Below are 24,229 nucleotides of genomic sequence, written 5' to 3'. Positions count from 1 at the left end.
AGTTTTTCGACAATTGAAAAACAATCCCAGACACCCCTCTTGACCACCACCAGGTCAAACAGCGCAGGGGAGAGAGGGCACCCCTGCTTCGTCCCTCTCCTAATTGGAAAGGGGGGCGAGAGTTTGCCATTCAATTTAATATACGCCATTGGGACCCTATAAAGTAAACCAATCCATTTCCGAAATATCGGACCGAAGTCAAAGCATTCTAAAACTTACATCATATATGGCCATCTAACGGTGTGTTGAAAGCCTTCTTGATGTCGAGGGCTACCAAGACTCGAGAGGCGGTTTCATCTGGTGGGATCTAAAGATGTGTAAAGACACGCCTAATGTTAATGTCTTTGGATTTGACAGGCATAAACCCGGTCTGATCTATATTAACAAGGAACGGCAATACGTTCATAATTCTATTGGCTAGTGCTTTTGTGAGTACCTTAAGGTTATAATTCAGTAAAAATTAAAGTAAGTCTTTGACTGAACGTAAGACTGTTGGTAGCTGTCTACAAAATATCATAGCATTCTGACCATTTTTACACATTAATCTGACCTCTGTATATTATAGTGTATACATCATACATTATGGTCTATTGTGTAAATTATCGTATATTATTGTAGATAAATGGTCCCCCTCATCAGTATAACTATAAATGAATGAACCTCTAACCTTCCACCCTACATTTTAATTATGTTATGATTTCTATACAATTTACATTGTATCCCATTAAAGCTTTCATTACCCCATAGCATACACTTACATAGGGATGAAAGTGGGCTCTCCCTCTAGGGCCAGTTCACATCTCTGCGGTATCTTTTTTGGGGCAGTAAGTTTTAGCAGCATTTTACATGTGCTTTAGGCACATTACCATTGAACTGTATTTTGTTGAAAGCGCATCAAAGATTCAACATGCCAGACTTTTTTTTAGCACACTGCACCTAAAATGCACATAAAACGCACAAGTGTGAATGAGGCCTTACAATGTAATATGCTGCTGTAGGGGGGTGGACTTCCCTAGTGCATGTTGTGTCTAGCTTTCTGATTGACCGATGTGGAGCAGAGGACATGGTATATAGGTTATTCAGGGTGATAACCTCACGTTCATTAACCACTTAAGTCCCGGAAGGTTTACCCCCCCTTCATGACCAGGCCATTTTTTATGATACGGCACTGCGCTACTTTAACTGACAATTGCACGGTCATGCAACGATTTACCTAAATAAAATGTATGTCCTTTTTTCCCACAAATAGAGCTTTCTTTTGGTGTTATTTGATCACCTCTGCAGTTTTTAGTTTTTGTACTATAATCAAAAAAACTATTTAAAAAAAAAACAATATTTTTACTTTCTGCTATAAAACATACCCAATAATAATAAATATTTTAAAAAATCGAATTTATTCATCAGTTTAGGCCAATATGTATTCTGCTACATATTTTTGGTAAAAATCATAAAAAGTTTATATTGATTTTGAGTTTTAGTGTCTACAAACTATTGGGTAGATTTATGGAATTTTTTTAATATTTACTAGTAATGGCGGCGATCAGCAATTTTTAGCGGGACTGCGACATCGCGGCGGACACTAGGTGATACTTTTTGTGGACCAGTGACACTAATACAGTGATCAGTGCTAAAAATAATGCACTCTCACTGTACTTATGACACTGGCAGGGAAGGGGTTAACATCAGGGGCGATCAAAAGGTTAAATGTGCTCCTAGGGAGTGCTTTCTAACTGTTCTGCCTCTCCTGTCAAAGATTAATGGGTCCTGTTGGACATTGCATCTGCCGGATCTACGGATTGGCACTGCTGATTGCCATTGTGATTGTCCAATCACAGTGGGAGTGGGGCACCAGTGGCGCACGTGCACGCCCCAGACAGTGTGCACAAAATCAGGTACAGGTACGTGATTTCACGCAGGAGGGCAGCCCTGCCGCAGTATATCTGCATGGGGCGGTCCTTAAGTGGTTAAAACATGTAAACAATAAATATTTTTACATCACCTTTTTATTTATTTTTTAATAGTGCCACGATGGGGTAGAGAATAGAGATTATTCTTTTAACAAAGATTATTCTTTTGCAAAGTGTACATTAGTTTAAAATTTTGGAAATGTTTGCTTGTTTGAAATAAAATCATTTTTGGTAACATTCTTTGACTGTCCTTCCTCCAGAAATTAGGTGAAACTCTGCTAAATTCCATCATTTAGTCATGTGCAAGCAAAAAAAAACTAAAAATGTTTTTGTTTTTGTTCTCTTTGCATGTGATTCGGTATTCTTTGGAAAGCCAATTTTTACTACATTACCTAAGTTAAGGGAAAATTCACTTGCAATATGAATACTCCATTGCAACGTGAACTTCCTATTCACCTATTACCTATTAACCTCTTCATCTGCGAAAGCACCGTATATCACAAACAATTGACATTTTTTAAAATTAAAATACTTCCCATTTCCTGCCTACATGTACTTCAGTAATGGCTGCAAGCTTTTCTAAGGCTGGCCATAGACGGAATTAGAATCATGTATGGGCAGGTTGAATATACAAAGTTGATCAATCAACTTGGGTACAGCCAGCCTGACAGATTTTGCATGTGATTTCCCATGAATGCGAACAATCCCTACATTATGTGTGTGGAAACGGTCATTTCTAGACTCCATTGGGAGAGCATGTGACTGGGTGACCACACAGGAGCACAGTCGGAAGACAGGGGAAATATATGAAAAAAAACCTTAATGACAAGGTCACCAAGTATTATTTTAAAGTGTGAAAAGGTTTGTAAAATTACTGCGCTAACCAATCATGTGAAAAGCTGCTAACACCAAAACAAAGTCAAAGAAATATGTGGAAACACAGTGTAGCGCTATAAACCGTCATAAGAGCATCATGTTATACAGTGTATTAAAAACTACATAAACATAAAATATTAGTATATAAAGAAAGTGTAAAGTCCAGTGGCTGTAGCCAGTGATATGTAGAGTCACCAATGTAGTGAGTTCATAAAGGTAAATTAGCCCACAAATAAGGAGAACTTTGGATCCACTCTTAGAAAAAAAACACTTTTGGTAGTGAGATGAAGTAAGACTGGCCGATGTAACACCAGAGATAGTGTATCCTCCACCCGGGAATATAGATGAATACTCTTACCGGACAGGGTGGACTCACATGCCAGCGGCAGTGGGTCAATCGAGCTTATGGCGGCCAAGGCTTGGAACTCCAATGCTGTGTTCTGGAACTCCCATGGGACAGGATGGAATTGGAACCCGGTTGCGGAACGATCCAGATAGGTAGTAGATGTAAAAGTACTCTCACCCGAACCAGTATGGGGATAGTGAAAAACAAAAGGGCTCCATATGGTGCAGGTCAAAAAAGCGGATTTATTATTAAAAAGTACATACATCAAGTCACAGATGTGTACAAAAAATGTGATCAAAAAATAAAAGCAATGTGGGGAGCTGTAAAATGTGATCCTGACACGTTTTGTCCCAATGAACTTCAACTGGGGCATTACGCAGCTCTCCCACATTGCCCATATTTATAAAATACCTAAATGGTCAGATGATTAGAAGAAAAGGGCGTGGCTCCGCTCACGGCACCAGAACCGGAAGCTTGGCCGCCGACGTAAGTTGCACGCCTTGCTCTGAAAGCTGACGGACCAATCATATGACCCTGTGTGAGGCGTCTAAGCCATATTCATGATCAGGACATACCACCGTCATCACGTCTTAATCTGAACGTGATGACGACACCACGTCTTCCAGGGAGACGCGCTCCAAGCCTTCGAAAGACCGTCAGTCATGTGACTCACCATGGAGCACATGAGCCTCATTGCTGTCATAGAACTATGACATCATTACGTCACCAGGTCATATGTGCTCCGGACTTCCAAAATGGGACAATAAAGCCTCGCTTTGGATAATGGGCTGATATGACTGCAAATGGAAAAAATTATATTGGTGACACTAAAAAGGAATCTAAACCGCTAGACATGTATAAAAAAGAATGTGACAAAAATGAATTGAATTACAAAGCCATGATAAAGGACACCACCTATACAAGAGTTGTCCATGGACATAATTAAATATAAAATAATCAAAATGAACACACATATAAAACTACATGTGTAAACTAAAAAGATAACTTTAAAAGTTCAATTAATGTGCAGAAGTAATATAATTAATTGAGATACAAAAGACATATAGATCAAGCCTGGTTAATGAAACAATTTATGTCCCAGTCAACGTTCATGTCAAAAGGTGAGTAAGACTTGAGTTCATGTATCCAGTAAGTTTCAAGGCGAGATACCCTGCGTAGGCAGGAATCTCCCCTCCAATGTGGAACAAATTTATCTATGATTTGGAATTGAGTGCCAGTAGGATCTTTATTATGATGTTTGAGATAGTGATTAATACGACCCTTCTTGATGCTGTCCAAATGTTCATTGACCCTCACTGGGAAGGTTCTGATGGTACGTCCCACATATTGTTTTTTACAAGGACAAGTGAGTAAATAAACTATAAATCTGGTAGCACAAGTAGTAAAATGTTTCATATTGTAACTGCTTTGAGTAGTAGTGGATTGAAAAGTATCTGTTTTGCGTCTCCCACAAATGTTGTGGAGGCAAACATTGCATTTGCAACAGGGGTAATATCCCTTATATTGTTGAAAAAAGGAAAAAGTTTGGGGCGGGTAAATGACATTGGGTGCAATCTCTCCCTGTATAGATTGGGCACCTCTGTATATGACGCCTGCACGTTCAGGGATAACTGGGCCCAAAAACCTATCACTCTAAAGGATCTTCCAGTGTTTGTTGAAGATCTTTTTGATTTGCTTATGCTGTATGGAAAAAGAAGTAAAAAAAGACCATTTAAGTTTATTTTCTTGGATGGGATTGGGGTGATCTAGTAATAAAGTATTCCTATCAACAATGGAAGCTCTATTAATGTCTGCGTCTAGATCCACAGATCCATATCCCTTCTCTATAAAGCTCTCTTTCAGGATCTGAGATTGGTGTCGGAAATCGGTTGGTACAGTTGCACCGCAGTCGTAGGAATTGGCTGTGTGGAACCAATGTTAACCATTGACTGTGGTGGCAACTGTCGACTGGAATGTAACCATTCCGGTCTGTAGATTTGAAATAATTTTTTAATTCCAAACGATGGTTTATTGCCGAAACTTCCAAGACTAGAAAATGTATGGTGGTAAGACTGGCCTCATAACTCAAAGTGATGTCCCTGCTGTTATCATTGAGAGTAATCATAAAGGCATCCAGAGATTCCATATCTCCCTTCCAGAGGTAGAGGTCATGTATATATCTGGCCCACAGAACCAACTCTGGTCTCTTGAGGGCATAGACGACATCCTCCTCCAACTGGGCCATGAACAAGTTTGCCAGGCTGGGTGCAAACTTGGCCCCCATAGCCACACCCCTTTTTTGTAAGTAGAATTGATCTTTAAACCAAAAATAGTTATGTTGGGTTGCAAACTTCAGCAGTTCCATAATGAAATTCTGTTGAATTATGGGAAGAGTTGAGTTCTTGGATAGATAGTGTTCAACTGCTGCAAAACCCCAATCATGGGGGATGCAGGTATAGAGGGCGGCAACATCGGCTGTTGCCAGTATCATACCTTCCTGATATTCCACTGTTTAAAGTCTAATAGTGTCTTGAGTGTCCTTGAGATAGGAAGGAACCAGTCTGACCAATGGGTGAAGGTGAAAATCTATATACCGTCCTATTCTGGATGTGACCAAGTCAATCCCGCTGACTATGGGGCATCCAGGGGGATTGACTGGGTTTTTATGTACCTTTGGGAGGTAATACATTACTGGGATGCGTGGAGCTAGGGGTTCTAAAAATTATTTTTCTTTTTTATCCAGAATGCCCAATGATGAGCCTTCATTGACAAGTTCTACCAGGGCTTTTTTGAAACCTAAAGTTGGATCCTTAGAAATAAGGCCATATGTCATATGGTCATCAAGTATCTTATTCATCTCCCTAATATATTCATCTTTGTCCAATACGACAATCCCCCCGCCTTTATCAGTGGGGCGGATGATCAGATTTTTTCATTCACATAATAGTTTTAATCCAGCTGTAATGGCCGAATTAGTGTGAATTCTTTTATTTGGTAGTTTGTCTGAATCTTGCAAGATTAGACTACGGAATACGTTAATGGAAGATGCCATAGTGCCTGGGGGGTTAAACAGACACCATTGATGGTTCGGTGAGAGTACTTTTACATCTACTACCTACATCTGTATCGTTCCGCAACCGGGTTCCAGTTCCATCCTGTCCCGTGGGAGTTCCAGAGCACAGCATTGGAGTTCCAGGCCTTGGTCGCCATAAGCTCACTTGACCCACTGCCGCTGGCATGTGAGTGCACCCTGTCCAGTAAGAGTATTCATCTATATTCTCCGGGTGGAGGATAGACTATCTCTGGTGTTACATCGGCCAGTCTTATTTCATCTCACTACCAAAAGTGTTTTTTTCTAAGAGTGGATCCAAAGTCCTCCTTATTTGTGGGCTATTTGCCTTTATGAACTCACTACATTGGTAACTCTACATATCACTGGCTACAGCCACTGGACTTTACACTTTCTTTATATACTAATATTTTATGTTTATATAATTTTTAATGCACTGTGTAACATGATGCTCTTATGACGGTTTATAGCGCTACACTGTTTTTCCACTTATTTTAAAGTGTATCTATAGTAAAAATGTAAAATAATATATTAATTTTCACATTATATTTTAATTATTTCTAGCCTACTGCTAACAATCTGAATGATCTTTATGTTTGCAAATATACTTTTTGAGGAGAACATTTGAGGAGCTTCCTTGAATTCTGAGACACATATTTAATATGCCCTTTGGAAATGCACTGCTGTACCACTGAACTCACTGAATTCACTGCCTCTGATCTACAGAGGTGCAAAGAGGAGAAAATTCAGGAGGCAGTACAGGAATCACTGCTTGCAGGCAGCAAGATATTATTGGTTATTTAGTACTTAGAGGTCAAAAGTAAACAAAATGAATGCGCAAAGAAAGTGCAAAGCATGCAGGGAATCCTGGAAGTCATTGGAAGACATGTTCAGCAAACAGGCAGCACTCACAACACGAAAGGAGAACTTTTAAGTAAGTTTATATTAAATGTAAGAAAAAATATTGTTATACATAATAGTGTATGCTGTAGCTATTGATCTCCATTAATGAAAGCTTCAGATTTAAAAATAGGCTTTTGAAATTACAATAACATGCTAAAGCTTTTAGAGCTTGGGTTAGGATTTACTCTAAAATTAATCAATTCTGAATTAGGATTCAGCAGTGCATTTTTAAAGTAATATTAGTATTAGCCTTAATATGCTAATATAGAAGTTTATTTTATTCTAGAAAGAGTAAATAATAGGGTAATAAATATGGCAATGTCTCCAGCAACATTTTGAAAGAACTGAAAATGTAACGCACAAAGTTAGGTCATTTAATGCCATTTGGATATTATTTTGCATAGTAGTCAAAAGTCAAAGCAAATGTTCCATTACAAATTATATTAATTTGCTCAGATGTGAATTTGATTGTTAATTCAGTTTCACATTTACCAATATAACTTTGGATGACGTATTTAAAAAAATATATATGTATATATATACAGTATCTCACAAAAGTGAGTTCACCCCTCACATTTTTGTAAATATTTTTATAACTTTTCATGTGACAACACTGAAGAAATGACACTTTACTACAATGTAAAGTAGTGAGTGTACAGCTTGTATAACAGTGTAAATTTGCTGTCCCCTCAAAATAACTCAACACACAGCTATTAATGTCTAAACCGCTGGCAACAAAAGTGAGTACACCCCTAAGTGAAAATGTCCAAGTTGGGACAAAAATGTCAATATTTTGTGTGGCCACCATTACTTTCCAGCACTGCCTTAACCCTCTTGGGCTTGGAGTTCACCAGAGCTTCACAGGTTGCCACTGGAGTCCTCTTCCACTCCTCCATGATGACATCACAGAGCTGGTGGATGTTAGAGACTTTGTGCTTCTCCACCTTCCATTTGAGGATGCCCCCAGTCTGGAGACATGCTTGGCCAGTCCATCACCTTCACCCTCAGCTTCTTTAGCAAGGCAGTGGTCGTCTTGGAGGTGTGTTTAGGGTCGGTATCATGTTGGAATACTGCCCTGCGGTTCAGTCTCCGAAGAGAGGGGATCATGCTCTGCTTCAGTACGTTACAGTACATGTTGGCATTCATGGTTCCCTCAATGAACTGTAGCTCCCCAGTGCTGGCAGCACTCATGCAGCCCCAGACCATGGCACTCCCACCACCATGCTTGACTATAGGCAAGACACACTTGTTGCCGCTACACACGCTTGACACCATCTGGACCAAATAAGTTTATCTTGGTCTCATCAGACTACAGGACATGGTTCCAGTAATCCATGTTCTTAGTCTGCTTGTCTTCAGCAAACTGTTTGAGGGCTTTCTTGTGCATCATCTTTGGAAGAGGCTTCCTTCTGGGACGACATCCATGCAGAACAATTTGATGCAGTGTGCGGCTTATGGTCTAGGCACTGAAAGGCTGACCCCTTAGACCCTCAACCTCTGCAACAATGTTGGCAGCACTCATACGTCTATTTCCCAAAGACAACTTCTGGATATGACTCTGAGCACGTGCACTCAACTTCTTTGGTCGACCATAGTGAGGCCTGTTCTCCATGGAACCTGACTTGTTAAACCGCTGTATGGTCTTGGCCACCTTGCTGCAGCTCAGTTTCAGGGTCTTGGCAATCTTCTTATAGCCTAGGCCATCTTTATGTAGAGCAACAGTTCTTTTTTTCAGATCCTCAGAGAGTTCTTTGCCATGAGGTGCCATGTTAAACTTCCAGTGACCAGTATGAGAGAGTGAGAGCGATAACACCAAATTTAACACACCTGCTCCCCGTTCACACCTGAGACCTTGTAACACTAATGAGTCACATAACACCAGGGAAGGAAAAGGGCTAATTGAGCCTAATTTGGACATTTTCACTTAGGGGTGTACTCACTTTTGTTGCCAGCGGTTTAGACATTAGCGGCTGTGTGTTGAGTTATTTTGAGGGGACAGCAAATTTACACTGTTATACAAGCTGTACACTCACTACTTTACATTGTAGCAACGTGTCATTTCTTCAGTGTTGTCACATGAAAAGATATAATAAAATATTTACAGAAATGTGAGGGGTGTACTGTATATTTCAAATAAATATTTTGCCACTTTTCTGGCCAGTTAATAGTATAAAGGTAGGAAATACAGCATGTTAAGTGACTGAGATGCAATACTCTGCATGTTTCTGCACTCCATTTGGCAGTGCTGAGAATGCAAGCCTAATGCTAGCCATACACATATTTGACTATTCAATTGAAATGGTTTATAAAATTAATATGTAGATTAAATATTTGATTCAACACTAATTGTTTCCTGTACCAGCATAAAAGTGATTGTAAAGTCTTGGGTTTTTTTCTATAAAAATAACAAACATGTTATACTTACCTACTCTGTGCAGTGGATTTGCACAGAGCAGCCTGCATCCTCCACTTCTTGGTTTCCTCTCCTGTGCTCCTGGCCCCTCCCTCCTGTTGAGTGCCCCCACAGCAAGCAGCTTGCTATGGGGGCACCCAAGCTGAGCTGCAGCTCTGTGTGTCCATTCAGACATGGAACTGCAGTTTGACCTGCCCCCTCTCTCTCCTGATTGGCTAACTGACTTTGATTGACAGCAGCAGGAGCCAATGACCAATCGTTTCACTGACAACCCATTTAAGGGAGCTACTGACCTCCAACAGCAAATAGTTTTGTCATATTGAATACCCCTGGGTGTCAAACAAGTGGCCACAATTTTATTTTTGTATTTATTTTTATGTCTTGTGTAATGTTTATACCAATGTACCATGAGCTGTCGATCTACTAATTATTTATTGGGGGGTTCCCTGAGATCTAAAAGGATTACCTCACAAAGATGTTGTTTGTCGCAATATACAGTAAAAATACAGTATATATATATATATATATATATATATATACTGTATATAGCCAGCCAGTGCATCTCTACATTTTTTACCAGGACGGCATGGAAAATCCACAAGGATAGACATTGCCAATTCTTTAAAAAAAGGCAACATCTATCTTGCTTCAGCAGGCACTGGAGGGTAGAGTTCCTGCTTCCACAGATCAACTGGCTTGTGCATGGGACACCTAACGCTGAGGACCCCCCCCAGGAGTGGACTTTGTCATGTTTGAGGGTTGGAGCAGCTGTTCCATTGACTGACAAGTCACGGGTTTGGCTAGCCTGGTCATGATCTCATTCCTTTGTATATCAATTAACCACTTGAAGACCAGGCCTATTCAGACACTTTTTGTTTACATGTAAAAATCTGTATTTTTTTGCTAGAAAGTTACTTAGAACCCCCAAACAATACATTTTTTTTTGCAGAGGCCCTAGAGAATAAAATGGTGGTCGTTGCAATTTTATATATCACATGGTATTAGGGTTGCAATTGATCCCTTTAAAACCGAAATCAAATTAATTACATAGGCTCTGTAGCTGATTAACCACTTCCCAACTGCCTGCAGTACATATACTGTGGCAAGGCGGCTCTATTACGCAAAATCACATACTTGTACGTGATTTTGCTAATTGCCACTGGGGGCACACGTGCCGCCGGAGCCACAATCGCGTGCTGATTGGACACAGGGGGAGCCAATCAGACCGCCATGCTGTCAGGCATGGACACTTTGATCTAGAGTTCCTGCTAATCAGGAATCAGGAACACGGATCAGAGTGTCCATGCAGTGAGTCCATCCCCCCACACAGTTAGAAACACACTGAGGGAACACAGTTAACCCTTTGATTGCCCCTAATGTTAACCCTTTCCCTGCCAGTGTCATGTATACAGTGTCAATGCATATTTTTAGCACTGATCACTATAATAATGTCACTGGTTCCCAAAACAGTATCAAAAGTGTCAGCTAGTTGTCCACCGCAATGTCGCAGTCCCGCTAAAAATCGCTGATCACCGCCTTCACAATTTAAAAAATAAATAAATAAATAAAATTGCCATAAATATATCCCATATTTTGTAGACGGTATAACTTTTGTGCAAACCAATCAATATACGCTTATTGTGATTTGTTTTACCAAAAATTTGTAGCAGAATACATATTGACCTAAACTGAGGAAGAAATTCGATTTTTTAAATGTTTTTGTTGGATATCATAAATTTTGTTTGGGTACAGCGTTGCACGACCGCGCAATTGTCAGTTAAAGCGACGCAGTGCCGTATCGCAAAAAATGGCCTGGTAAGGGGGTAAAAACCCTTCCATAGCTGAAGTGGTTAAGGTGGCAATTAAACTCACTTAGAGCCTTTACTGCATTAAATTAGCCTCAGAACCTGTGTAATTAATATGTGTTTGGTTTAAAGGTATGAGGTGGCCACCCCAGGGGTTTTTTCAAATGCAAATTTTTTGGAAAAATACAATTTAATGATGTTTGATGAAAAAAAAATATATAACCTAATTTTCTGATAAAATATAAAAGATGGTGTTACGCTGAGTAAATAGATACCTAACATGTCTTGCTTTAAAATTGCACATGCTCATGGAATGGCGACAAACTGCGATACTTAAAAATCTCCATAGGCGACGCTTTAAAAATGTTTACAGGTTACCAGTTTAGAGTTACAAAGGAGGTCTAGTACTAGAATTATTGCTCTCACTATAATGCTTGTGATGGTACCTCACATGTGTGGTACATACACAGTTTACATCTGCGTGCACGACCTACTTATGCATTTGGCATGCGAAAACAAGAGGGTGGGGGAACTTTAAAACATTTTACTTTTTTAAAAATTTTTTTTATTTTTCATTGTCCCATTATTTTTTTATTACTTTTATTCCTATAACAAGAAATGTAAACATTCATTGTGATAAAAATACAACATGACAGGTCCTCTTTATGAAGACATCTGGGATCTATAAGACCCCAAATTTCTCCTCTACTTTTGAAAGCATGAGATAAAAAAAAATAAAAAAAAACATTGATCTCATGCTTTCCAGAAAAAAAAAAAAAAATGGAAGACTAAAAAAAAGAGAAACCATAGAGGTGATTGGATCCGGTCTCCAAACACCTCTACCGCCGGATCGGATGCCGGGCTCCCGCTGGTGCTGGAGAGCCAAGAGAGCCAACGGAGGGTGGCAGGAGGGGAAGAGACCACCTTACGCTGCCTGTAAAAGTAATTCAGTGGCTAATTAACCACTAGGATTGCTTCTAATTTGTAGAGCATCTCCGGCTCTAAAAAACAATATACCGCTGCAGCCATAACCCTGGTATAACCACTTGAAGTCAATCACGTACACATATGTGCTTTTGCGGCAAGTGGTTAACATTGTTAAGTGTTTAGATGTCTGTAACATTAGTAACAAGCACTAATAAGTGTGGCACCGCACTATAATGGCCAATGGCCAGAGCTTCCTATTACACCCAAGACATGCATACCCAGTCCATCTTTCACAGTAAACTTTAACACCAATCAGAAATAATCCTAATTTAGAAGTACCAAATAGTTTACATTTTTATTTTGCCTCGATGATTATGAAGATGCAGTAGTTACGTAAAGTCTACTAAGCACACTGTGTACTTGTAGAAAGCCATAAAAAGCAAAGCTGGCATTATTATTATATAAAATTCATATAGTGTTAAATATATATGCTGTTGAGCATATACCTCTGCGCCACACCTATGTGATTATATATTGTATACTAAGGCAGCTGCTGTTATAACTAAAAAAGTAATGCTTGATAAACACACTAAATGAATTCTGTGCCTAAACAGCTCTTGCTATTTTTAATGCAATCCTATATAAACCGTGATAATTTAATAAACCATATATTGTTGAAGTGTCAATTTGTGAAATTAAATAAATCAATGTTATATATGTAATGCTGTGACTAATAAATAATACAACAAGAAGTGTTCTAGTCCATGTATTAAAACAAACTCTGTGTAGAGATATTGTAACCAACACTGATGGGATCTAGTATGATAAGGGAACAATGAAATCCTATAATGTAGGATGGGGGTTGGTTGATCTAGCTGTCTTTGTTCCCGTGTAGACGACTCCAACAGGTGTAACAGGAGTCTTGACCACACACACCCTTACTATTCACACATTTTTTTTTGTGCATGACTTCCAAAAACGACAGGCAAAAAAATTGGGATATGGGTCCCTACTCACCAGATCCTATTGACCATCTCTACCCTACGACAGGAGGAGTCAAACTGGGCTTGTATGGTCACTGTGACCAACTGCAGATCTTCAGCCAGGATATCTTGTCCTTTCTGCACACCAGATGGTTCAGGTATGGGCTTCCAGCAACACTCCTCCTTCCTGCACAGCAAACGGGAAAAAACTCCTCACAGCATAAAATTGCTTTATTTAAAAACTGACATCAATAAAAATTGTTTTGCATTAGCCAAATGGCTGCAAGACAGTTGCAGAAAGTTTTCAATGCAATATAAAAAAAATACAAAGGGCTTTGGAACCAGCAAACAATCCTCCTGGTTCAGCTGACTTGCACCCTGCATCTAGGCTTGACGTATTTTGTCATTAGTATGACGTCATCAAAAGCTGTTTATTGATGTCAGTTTTTAAATAAAGCAATTTTACGCTATGAGAAGTTTTTTCCCTTTTTCCATGGTTCATTGTGTCATATGTGAGACATTGCTTGTGGCATTACAATTTGGTAGGGCAAAATCAACGTGGTTTTCTGGAGGAAAATCAGCATCCAGTCACGGTGAACCCACGAGCCAGATCTAGCTTGGTTCCCTGCTATGCAGGAAGGAGGACGAGTGTTCGTGGAAGCCCATACCTGAACCATCTGATATGCAAGAAGGATGAGATATCCTGGCTGAAGATCTGCAGTTGGTCACTGTGACCATACAAGCCCAGTGACTCCTCCTGTCGTAGGGTAAAGAGGGTCAATAGGATCTGGTGAGTAGGGACCCAGATCCTAATTTTTTGGTAATTTTTTGTCTTTTTTGGAAGTCATGCATAAAAAAATGTGTGAATAGTAAGGGTGTGTGTGGTCAGGACTCCTGTTACACCTGTTGGAATCGTCTACATGTGAACAAAAAGACAGCTTGATCAACCAACCCCCATCCTACATTGTTTTTCATTGTTACCTTATCATACTAGATCCCATCAGTGTTGGTTACAATATCTCTACACAGAGTTTGTTTTGATACATGGACTAGAACACTTCTTGTTGTATTATTTATTAGTCACAGCATTACATATATCACATTGATTTATTTAATTTCACAAATTGACACTTTTCAACAATACATGGTTTATTAAATTATCACGGTATATATAGGATTGCATTCAAATTAGCAAGCACTGTTTAGGCACAGAATTTATTCAGTGTGTTTATCAAGATTTATATAGTGCCAACAGTTTTCGCAGCGCTTTACAGTATGTAAGTTAAGGCCACGGTGTCACAGCGCGGGCTGAAACACAGCAGAAATCAGTTTGAGTAGTTAATGCTGCCATATTACCAAATATTTGACAGTGAAAAGCTAGTTACTTTTGTTAAAATATCTGTCAGTTTTACAGAAATTTTGGAGAAAAACATGATGCTTTATGGAATCATTGATCTACTGATTGTTGAAGCATTTTGTTTGTTAAAGATTGATCTTTTTCAAGGGGGAGGGGGGGGTAATGTACTATATACATACTGATCACCAGCCAGGGTGCAGGTCCAATACACACCAAATAATTTTAATTTGCAGTCAAAACACCTGGATGTTGAATGTTCTATTTGCATGTTCTTATCTCTACAGTGAATGTACGGTATATCTGCTATTGCTAGCCTCAAAGTGGTACATCTGGAAACCTATACCAATCAGCAGTGTGTATCCCTGGGAGATAAGAAGACTGTGTGCCTCAAACAAGCCACTGCTGAATCTTTTTATGCTGTGGTGCAAAAATGCACAACCTTTAGTACATCCATATCGAATAAAGAATTTGGATGGATTCCAGAGTGCAGGTTCTTTCCATATACCCACATCCCTTAAAATTAACTAAAGCCGCGTACACACGGGCGGACTTTTCAACCGGACTGGTCCGACGGACTTTCCGATGGACTTTCAATGGACTTTTGACGGACTTCCGACGGACTTTTTAACGAACGGACTTGCCTACACATGATCACACCAAAGTCCGACGGATTCGTACGTGATGACATACACGGACTAAAATAAGGAAGTTGATAGCCAGTAGCCAATAGCTGCTCTGACGTTGGTTTTTGTCCGTCGGACTAGCATACAGACGAGCGGATTTCTGGGTCCGGCGGAGTTACGACGTAAAAATTTAAAGCAAGTTCCAAATCTAAAGTCGTCAGATTTTCGACTGGAAAAGCCTGCTGAAGGTCCGATGAAGCTTACACATGATCGGATTGTCCACCGGACTCGGTCCGTCGGACCAGTCTGGTCGAAAAGTCCGACCGTGTGTACGCTGCATAACTTAGTAACATGAAAGAACCTACAAAGGGACACTTTTTAAAAAGTTTAAGTTTTAGCCAGTCTTGTAAATATTTTCTTGATCAAGCAATGAGTCACAACTAACCTGCTGCCATTTGTATGAAAAGGTCTATGAAACAAACATAATTTTGTGGTCTAAGGGAAAATAACAGACCCAAAGGTCCACCTGTGAGGTGTAGCAATTAACCTTTGTTTAACATGGATCATTGATGTAACAACTTTACATTAATTTCCAAAAGAACATTGATTTCCAGAATAAATGCATGCTGCCAAATTCTTGGATTCTGTGTCTTTGTAAACAACTGATCTAGATGAACTAGATTCAGAAAAGAAGAAACTGCTGAATGTCGGTCGTTACAAATTGTATAACACCGCCAGATTTGTAGGTCAACAAATACAACGCCTGACACATTTTAGAAACTACAAGTTACGAGAAACTACAAGCTACAAGTTTAGTTAACAAAAGTGTACTACCTACAAAGGTTTAAAAAGTACTAGAAATATACTTTACAAAGGTCTTTACTGACATAGAGCACATTAAACAGAGCCGTTTGTCAGATAATAAACAACGTTACATGTGTCAGCAAGGAAAGTTACATTTCCACTCCAAACAGAATTGTGCACAGAAGGGTCAATGATAGGACCCGTGCATACTTGAAATTGTACAATCAATATACGAGGAACAGGTAGAGGCTCTATCAAGAACTCTGGTAAAGAGATCCAATAAATCAAAGTGAGAAACAAAGCTGTCCAGGTGTGTTTTATATAGGCATGTAATAGTTCCTAACTTTATGACCTCTGATCAGCTGTAGGCTATAAAATACACGGAGAATGTTTTAATTGTTTTTGTTGTAGCTTTATTCTTGAAACTACTGTAACTATCAATATGTGCTAATTTATAAGTTGTTGAGATGGTTAGATACATGGTCGGCGTGAGTTACCAAAACTTCCTTTTTGACCTCTGTAGCGGAAAACTGAAATTTAAATAGAGTATTTTTAGAACAGATCTGTGCTGCCTAAAATAAATCAATAAGATAGACTACAATTAACATGACACACAAATAATAACTCTAGGAACTTTTCTATACCACAACAAAACTCCGCTATTTTAATTCTGAAAATAAAAAGTAGGCAATATATTTTATGTATGGGAATAAATAAATGAAATGCAAAAAATGTTTTTGCAAAACACATACATAGTTTATGTATAGTTGACTTTAAGTACAAAAAGAAAGAGTCATTGGCAAGTTAGAAATAAAACAATTCCGTTCTTCAGTAGAATAAGATAATTAGGGGAATGTCTATAAAATAGTGAATGTGACATGTGCAAATATTTACTGTACTTGAATCTAAATGGTGCATGTATTTTAGATTACAGGGAATAATTACCCACCTGCAAATGTTTGGTTGGTGTCACATTTGATGCTTTATAAATTCGCCCTTTACTATCCATAGTATATTACATACCAAATTTATAACTATATTGACATGAAATGTTATTTAATCAATTGTGCACCAATTTGGCATAAATGAAAACAAATGAAAAAAAAACTACTGCTGCAATGTAGCTGTAGGAGAAAATATGATTAGCTATAAAATAAGATCACGCTATAGCATCTGTATGAAATGTGTAGGATATACACATTCATTGCTTACCTGCCATTTTTATAGTTGTGAAGTTGGTAAGAAGGCATTCATTTACAGTATGGTGTTTTGCTTTGTTCAAAGATGGGCTGTGTGCATGATTATTTGGTGCATTCCAGTTTTGATGCAGAATTATCATACAGGAAGTAAGGAGACCAAAGTTAGCAACTAAACCCTTTTATGTAGATTTTTGTCTCTGCAAATGATTTGCTTTGTTCAGCAGTATCAGCGGATTCTATCAATGAAGAAAATAGGTCAAGCCACACCTAAAGTGTTATTTTTGCAGAGTAACAACCATATGGCTTACTATAATTTCACTGCACACCATTAGCTTCCCACACAACAGGGACTAAGAGGAACTTTTCCCAAGAGAGGGCAATTCTCATCTTGGACAGTTGTCACCAGAACATTTGTACTGATTAGGATTTCCCCACACTGATTGCTCTGATGAAACTTCTAAAATTCCCACTTAGGATTTCAATATACAGTATCTCACAAAAGTGAGTACACCCCTCCCATTTTTGTAAATATTTTATTATATATTTTCATGTGACAACACTGAAGAAATGACACTTTGCTACAATGTAAAGTAATGATTGTACAGCTTGTATAACAGTGTAAATTTGCTGTCCCCTCAAAATAACTCAACACACAGCCATTAATGTCTAAACCGCTGGCAACAAAAGTGAGTACACCCCTAAGTGAAAATGTCCTAATTGGGCCCAAAGTGTCAATATTTTGTGTGGCCACCATTATTTTCCAGCACTGCCTTAACCCTCTCGTGCATGGAGTTCACCAGAGCTTCACAGGTTGCCATTGGAGTCCTCTTCCACTCCTCCATGACGACATCACTGAGCTGGTGGATGTTAGAGACCTTGCAATTCTCCACCTTCTGTTTGAGGATGCCCAACAGATGCTCAATAGAGTTTAGGTCTGGAGACATGCTTAGCCAGTCCATCACCTTTACCCTCAGCTTCTTTAGCAAGACAGTAATGGTCTTGGAGGTGTGTTTGAGGTCGTTATCATGTTGGAATACTGCCATGCGGGCCAGTCTCCGAAGGGAGGGGATCATGCTCTGCTTCAGTATGTCACAGTACATGTTGGCATTCATGGTTCCCTCAATGAACTGTAGTTCCCCAGTGCCGGTGTCTTGCCGAGAATGTTCCCTTGGCGGATAAGTTCCTCCTCTGTACTGCGCAGGCGCAGCGCCTGCGCAGTACCAACTACTGTCAGCCGCCGGAGATAGCCGAAGCTCAAACGCTTCAATCAGCTGTACACGGCGCCTGCGCTCTGGGTCCAGATTCCTTCCCCACCATCCAAGTGGACCTAGAGGGGGAATCTAAAAGAGCCGAGCGCAGCGAGGCCGTGCCCGAAGCGTGGCGAGCGAAGCGAGCCCGCGAGGGGCCCTCTTACAGGCGCCGTGTACAGCTGATTTTCAGCTGTTCTGCTTCGGGTATTTCCGCCGGATCGTACTGCGCATGCGCAGTAGAGTGAGGAACTTATCCGCCGAGCAGAACTTATTCGGCAGAACACCGGCAGCATTCATGCAGCCCCAGACCATGACACTCCCACTACCATGCTTGACTGAAGGCAAGACACACTTGTCTTTGTACTCCTCACCTGGTTGCCGCCACACCCGCTTGACACCATCTGAACCAAATAAGTTTATCTTGGTCTCATCAGACCACAGGATATGGTTCTAGTAATCCATGTCCTTAGTCTGCTTGTCTTCAGCAAACTGTTTGCAGGCTTTTTTGTGCATCATCTTTAGAAGAGGCTTCCTTCTGGGATGACAGCCATGCAGACCAGTTTGATGCAGTGTGCGGCGTATGGTCTGAGCACTGACAGGCTGACCCCCCACCCCTTCAACCTCTGCAGCAGTGCTGGCAGCACTCATATGTCTATTTCCCAAAGACAACCTCTGGATATGACGCTGAGCATGTGCACTCAACTTCTTTGGTCGACCATAGCGAGGCCTGTTCTGAGTGAAACCTGTCCTGGTGTGGAGTGGAACCGCTGTATGGTCTTGGCCACCATGCTGCAGCTCAGTTTTAGGGTCTTGGCAATTTTTCTTCTTTATGTAGAGCAACAATTCTTTTTTTCAGATCCTCAGAGAGTTCTTTGCCATGAGGTGCCATGTTGAACTTCCAGTGACCAGTATGAGAGAGTGAGACTGATAACACCAAATTTAACACACCTGCTCCCCATTCACACTTGAGACCCTGTAACACTAACGAGTCACATGACACCGGGGAGGAAAAATGGCTAATTGGGCCAAATTTGGACATTTTCACTTAGGGATGTACTCACTTTTGTTGCCAGAGGTTTAGACATTAATGGCTGTGTGTTTAGTTATTTTGAGGTGACAGTAAATTTACACTTTTATACAAGCCGTGCATTCACTACTTTACATTGTAGCAAAGTGTAATTTCTTCAGTGCTGTCGAATGAAGAGATATAATAAAATATTTACAAAAGCGTGAGGGGTGTACTCACTTTGGTGAGATACTGTACATTCTATCTCAATAACAACAGTCAACAGTATAAATAGAGGAGTGAATCCAAACCCCAATAAAAACAGAGTTTAACCCTTTCCCAATTTATCCAAGACAAAAAAAAGGTTTTTCCCTTACATACATGTTAATTTATGCTAATCAAAGTAGACTAATTGTATAAGCAATCCAGAAATGAAGTTAGGCTGAAGACAGCCAATAACAAATTTTGAATTAAATATAAACAAGCATCATAAAATATAGTTTAGTTATTGGAAGTGTAACTTGGAATGTAGCTGATACATGCTGCAGAACTTCTACCTTTGCTGTCTTCTGCAGTATGGACAAGGTTAAACTTATTATTCATTAATGCAGAAGTGCGGCAGCCATATTTAAGGAGACCACATTGCAATGCTCATTTATGGAGTGTCTAGAGTACAGGGGGCAGCCATTTTGGCTGGGTCTGGATTGATGCAACAAATCAAGGAGAAGTGTGTGTCTGCAAGCTGCTGGAAGGAAAGAAGAGGACAGTCTTGAAGCTACATAGTTACATCTATCTAGTTAGTCTGGCTGAAAAAAAACACAAGTCCATCTAGTTAAACCAATAAAAGGAAAACAAATTACAATCCTATATACACAATCCCATACCCGCAGGTAATCCAGAGGAAGGCAAAAAAAAAAAACCCAGCACAGCATGACCAAATTTGCTCCAGCAGGGGAAAAGAACCTTCCTGATCCCCCAAAAGGCAATTGGATATTCCCTGGATCAACTTTACCTATAAATGTTAGTATTCGGTTATATTATGTACATTTAGGAAAGAATATAGGTCTTATCTAAAGCAATCTACTGAGCTGGAAAGAACTAGCTCTTGAGGGAGCCTATTTCACATGTTCAGAGCTCCTACTGTGAAGAAGCCTTTCTGTATTTGGAGATTAAATCTTTTCTCCTCCAGACATAAAGAGTGCCCCCTTGTCCTCTGTGATGTCCATAAAGTGAATAACTCAACACCAAGTTCACTATATGTATTTATACATGTTAATTATCCCCCCCCCTTATCTCCTCTTCTCAAGAGAGAATACATTTAGTTTCACTAATCTTTCCTCCATGCTTCTTACCAGTTTGGTTGCCTTTATCCCAATATTTTCTCAATAAGCTTTTTGTTAACTGGTGACAAAAACTTAACTGCATATTTCAAATGAGCTCTTACTAATGTTATGTACAGGGGAAGCTAGCAGGGGGTAAGAGAAAGAGACTGGGCTTCTGGCTGAACAGAACTCTGCCATAGCTGTCCACAATCAGGAGAGACCTCAGAGAAGACTCTCATTGTGCAGGATCTTGCCTCAGAGACCAGGAACTTTCTCCCTGGGGTGTGAGGTATGATTTGAATGTGTGCTGTGATCTGACTGTACGAGAGCGCACCCCAACCGCTTGTAAGAAAGGAAAGAAGAGACTGTCTCAGCAGGATTGAAAAAGAGAAACCACAGCAACTTCTATCTCTGTCTGAGAAACTTGAACTGAATTAAAGCACGTGTCCGGAGACCCAAAAGTTAGCACCCTGGGTCTGGTAAGAGATTGACACTGCACAAGGTAATCTGTTGTCTGCTGGGAACTATTGTGTTTTCTTTAAGGGCTCCAGTGTGAATAATAGAAAATAGGTACTGTTATGGTAAGTCAGGACTATCTTTATAGGGTGGTATTAGTCAGAATACTGCAGGTGTTTAACCATATCTCTCAAAGTAACATAATTGTCTTTTTGATTGTTTATATAAGTACACTTGTTAACCCTCTATTTTTTTAGGCTATGCTTGGCGTATTAAATTCTTTGAAATACCTCAAGGTGTGTCGGTAAGTGCTGGGTGTACGAGGTGTGTCATCTTCAGGTGTGCTGAGAAATCACAAAACAATTCAGTGGCTCCTCTGGGGCTGGCGCTACAAGTGGGGGCTTATTCGAGGATTTGAATTTGGGACTAAGAAAACGAGTGATGTGTGCCTCCGCCAGCCAATCCACCTGTCACTGCTGCTGAGTGGTGTGAAGAGAAGAATGGCAGATTTCGGCTCTGTGTAGTTATGGGCCTCACTGGTGTCACCTGGAGAGACAAACAGATGCAGTGAATGGTATTCACATTGGTACCTGACTGGAAAGCATTTGTAGTGAACACAAAAGTTAACCAGGCAGCCTCTTGCACTTATGCTTTATTGGAATGGAGGAAAGAAATCCCAACTGGCTTTCAAAGGGATAGCTACCTAGGGATCTTGGAGTTTAGCTTGCATAGTCAAGCATTCCGAACAGACACTCAGAAAGTTCAATAGCGTCAGATTCAGGAGTACCGGCTACTGCTCCCACCCCATCCTTAGGGTTCCCCATTGCTTCATTATTTAGCAATATGGGAAGGCTAGTAGAAACCCTAGTTCATAATTCAGCAGCATCCAACAATTATGGGTATTACAAGCTGAGGTTTTATTCTGCAAAAGTCCCAGTGATATCAGGCAAATAAGATTTTTGGACCTGGATAGATCAAGTGGTCCAGGCTGTGGAAGAGTAGGAAGTTGCTGACACAGTCAAGAGGTAGAGGTTAACCACTTGCCACCCGCGCTATGGCCGAAATATGGCTACAGCGCAGGCTTAAATTACCGAGAGGGCATACATGGACGTTCTTGCCCTCTACCAAGTGATCAACTGTCAGCCAATGACAGCTGACCACAGAAATAAACAGATGGCGGTTATCATTTTTTTTTTCTTCACGGCTTCTGTTAGAGAGATTAGAGGGACATTGTTCCCCCTAGCACCCGCATGTGCTGCTAATCAGTGCCATCTATCAGTGCCCACCAGTGCCACACATCAGTGCACACAAGTGCCATCTATCAGTGCCCACCAGGGCCACCTATCAGTGCTGCCAATCAGTGCCTCATCATCAGTGCTGCCTATCAGTGCCGCCTACCAGTGCCTATCAGTGCCCATCAGTGCCGCCTAATAGTGCCCATCAGTGCCACCTATCAGTGCCAGCTCTTTGTGCTGCCTATCAGTGCCCATCAGTGCCACCCATCAGGCCAGCCTCATCCGTGCCTCCTGATCAGTGCCCACCAGTGAGCCCATTAGTGCCACCTATTAAAGCAGCATCCTCAGTGGCCATCAGTGCAGGCTATCAGTGCCCAGCAGTGAAGCTTCATCAGCGTACATCAGTGAAGGAAAAAAATCACCTGCTTGCAAAATGTTATAACAAAATATGAAAAACTTTTTCTTTTTGTTCAAAATGTTTGGTCTTTTTTGTTTGTTTAGAAAAAAATAACCCAGTGGTGATTAAATACTACCAAAAGAAAGCTCTATTTTTATGGAAAAAAATGATGGGTACAGTGTTGCATGACCCAGCAATTGTCATTCAAAGTGTGAGAGCTGAAAATTGGCCTGGGCGGGAAGGGGGTATAAGTGCCCAGTAAGCAAGTGGTTGATTGAGAGTCTAAGAACTCCTGTTTAAGTGTTTATGATGTTGTTTAGAACTTAAAAAAAGACAAGCCAGGCTGCATGGCTACTGAATGTCTAGAAGCCTTGCAAGAGATTTACGGGAGAGTTTAAGACTGGTCCAAATTGGTTTACATGTTCTCACACACCTATCAAAATGAGGAAGAGGCGTTGTCCGCCTATATTATGCGGCTGGACGAGATTCTATACCAGCGATGGCGAACCCGTGGCATGCGTGCCACTGCCGGCATGCCGAGCCCTCTCTGTGGGCACGCCAGGAAAAATGGAGAAAAGCACACACTTAAACACTGAAATTGCCCACACAGCACCGTGAACTACATCTCCCACAGGTCTCTAGGCTAGCGGTGATGTGTCCAAGTGGGCATGACAAAGAAGAAGCGGCCAGGGGTGACGTGCATGCACATGCAAATCCAATCATAGAATCTGTCTCGTCCACACTGCACTCCCCATCAAACTACATCTCCCACAAATCTCTGGGGCCAGCGGTGACATGTCTGGGGTGGGCGTGCCTGAGAGAACAGGGCTCCCACGTGGCTGGGATCGATCAGGGGTGATGTGCGGAATGAGCTGCCAGATCAGGAAACACTGGAGACAGGTGAGATGTTTATATGGACAAAAAAATAGAAAACTGGGAACCACACTGTGGAATACATATATTACTGAGAGCTCATCCACTCACTATCCAAAGGAAGTGGAGCTCAGTGTCCAAAAAGCTGCATACAAGGGAGAAGGACTGTGCCAGGGAGAAGGAACAGTTAAGATGCCACAAAATAGAGCCACAGGGATATAGCAATCAAAAAAATAGAAAACAAAAATAATCGAAAATTAATGACAAAAATGTATTAATTAAAACAGGTCAAATGCAAAAAGATGCTCCTCCGCCTACAACCATCTAAAAAGACAACGTTGTCTAAAACAAAAACATCTAGGCGCCATTATGCATCCACATACCCAAACAATCGTGCAGTAACCATATAACAATGGAATGTATGCCTGGGTATACCCAATGCCCAGCAAATGCATCCTTACCAGTGCTCAGCAAATG

General features: G+C 40.5%; 1 protein-coding gene across 2 annotated transcripts in view; it reads right to left on the bottom strand.

Moving 5' to 3' along the window:
- TRAT1 (T cell receptor associated transmembrane adaptor 1) overlaps positions 1 to 17,397 on the bottom strand; it is a 66,823-nt gene extending 49,426 nt beyond the window's left edge. Inside the window, exon 1 of one of the 2 annotated variants that reach the window (XM_073614982.1) lies at positions 17,227 to 17,397. In XM_073614982.1, the coding sequence (XP_073471083.1) occupies positions 17,227 to 17,353 (127 nt within the window). In that variant the 5' untranslated portion in view covers positions 17,354 to 17,397. The remainder of the gene's footprint in view (positions 1 to 17,226) is intronic. The other variant, XM_073614981.1, reaches the window with a different exon arrangement.
- Between the last annotated feature and the right edge of the window lie 6,832 nt (positions 17,398 to 24,229).

Source organism: Aquarana catesbeiana, linkage group LG02 (assembly GCF_042186555.1).
Source record: "Aquarana catesbeiana isolate 2022-GZ linkage group LG02, ASM4218655v1, whole genome shotgun sequence".
In the NCBI taxonomy this organism is placed as follows: domain Eukaryota; kingdom Metazoa; phylum Chordata; class Amphibia; order Anura; family Ranidae; genus Aquarana; species Aquarana catesbeiana.
This window is presented reverse-complemented; position numbering and strand designations above follow the sequence as displayed.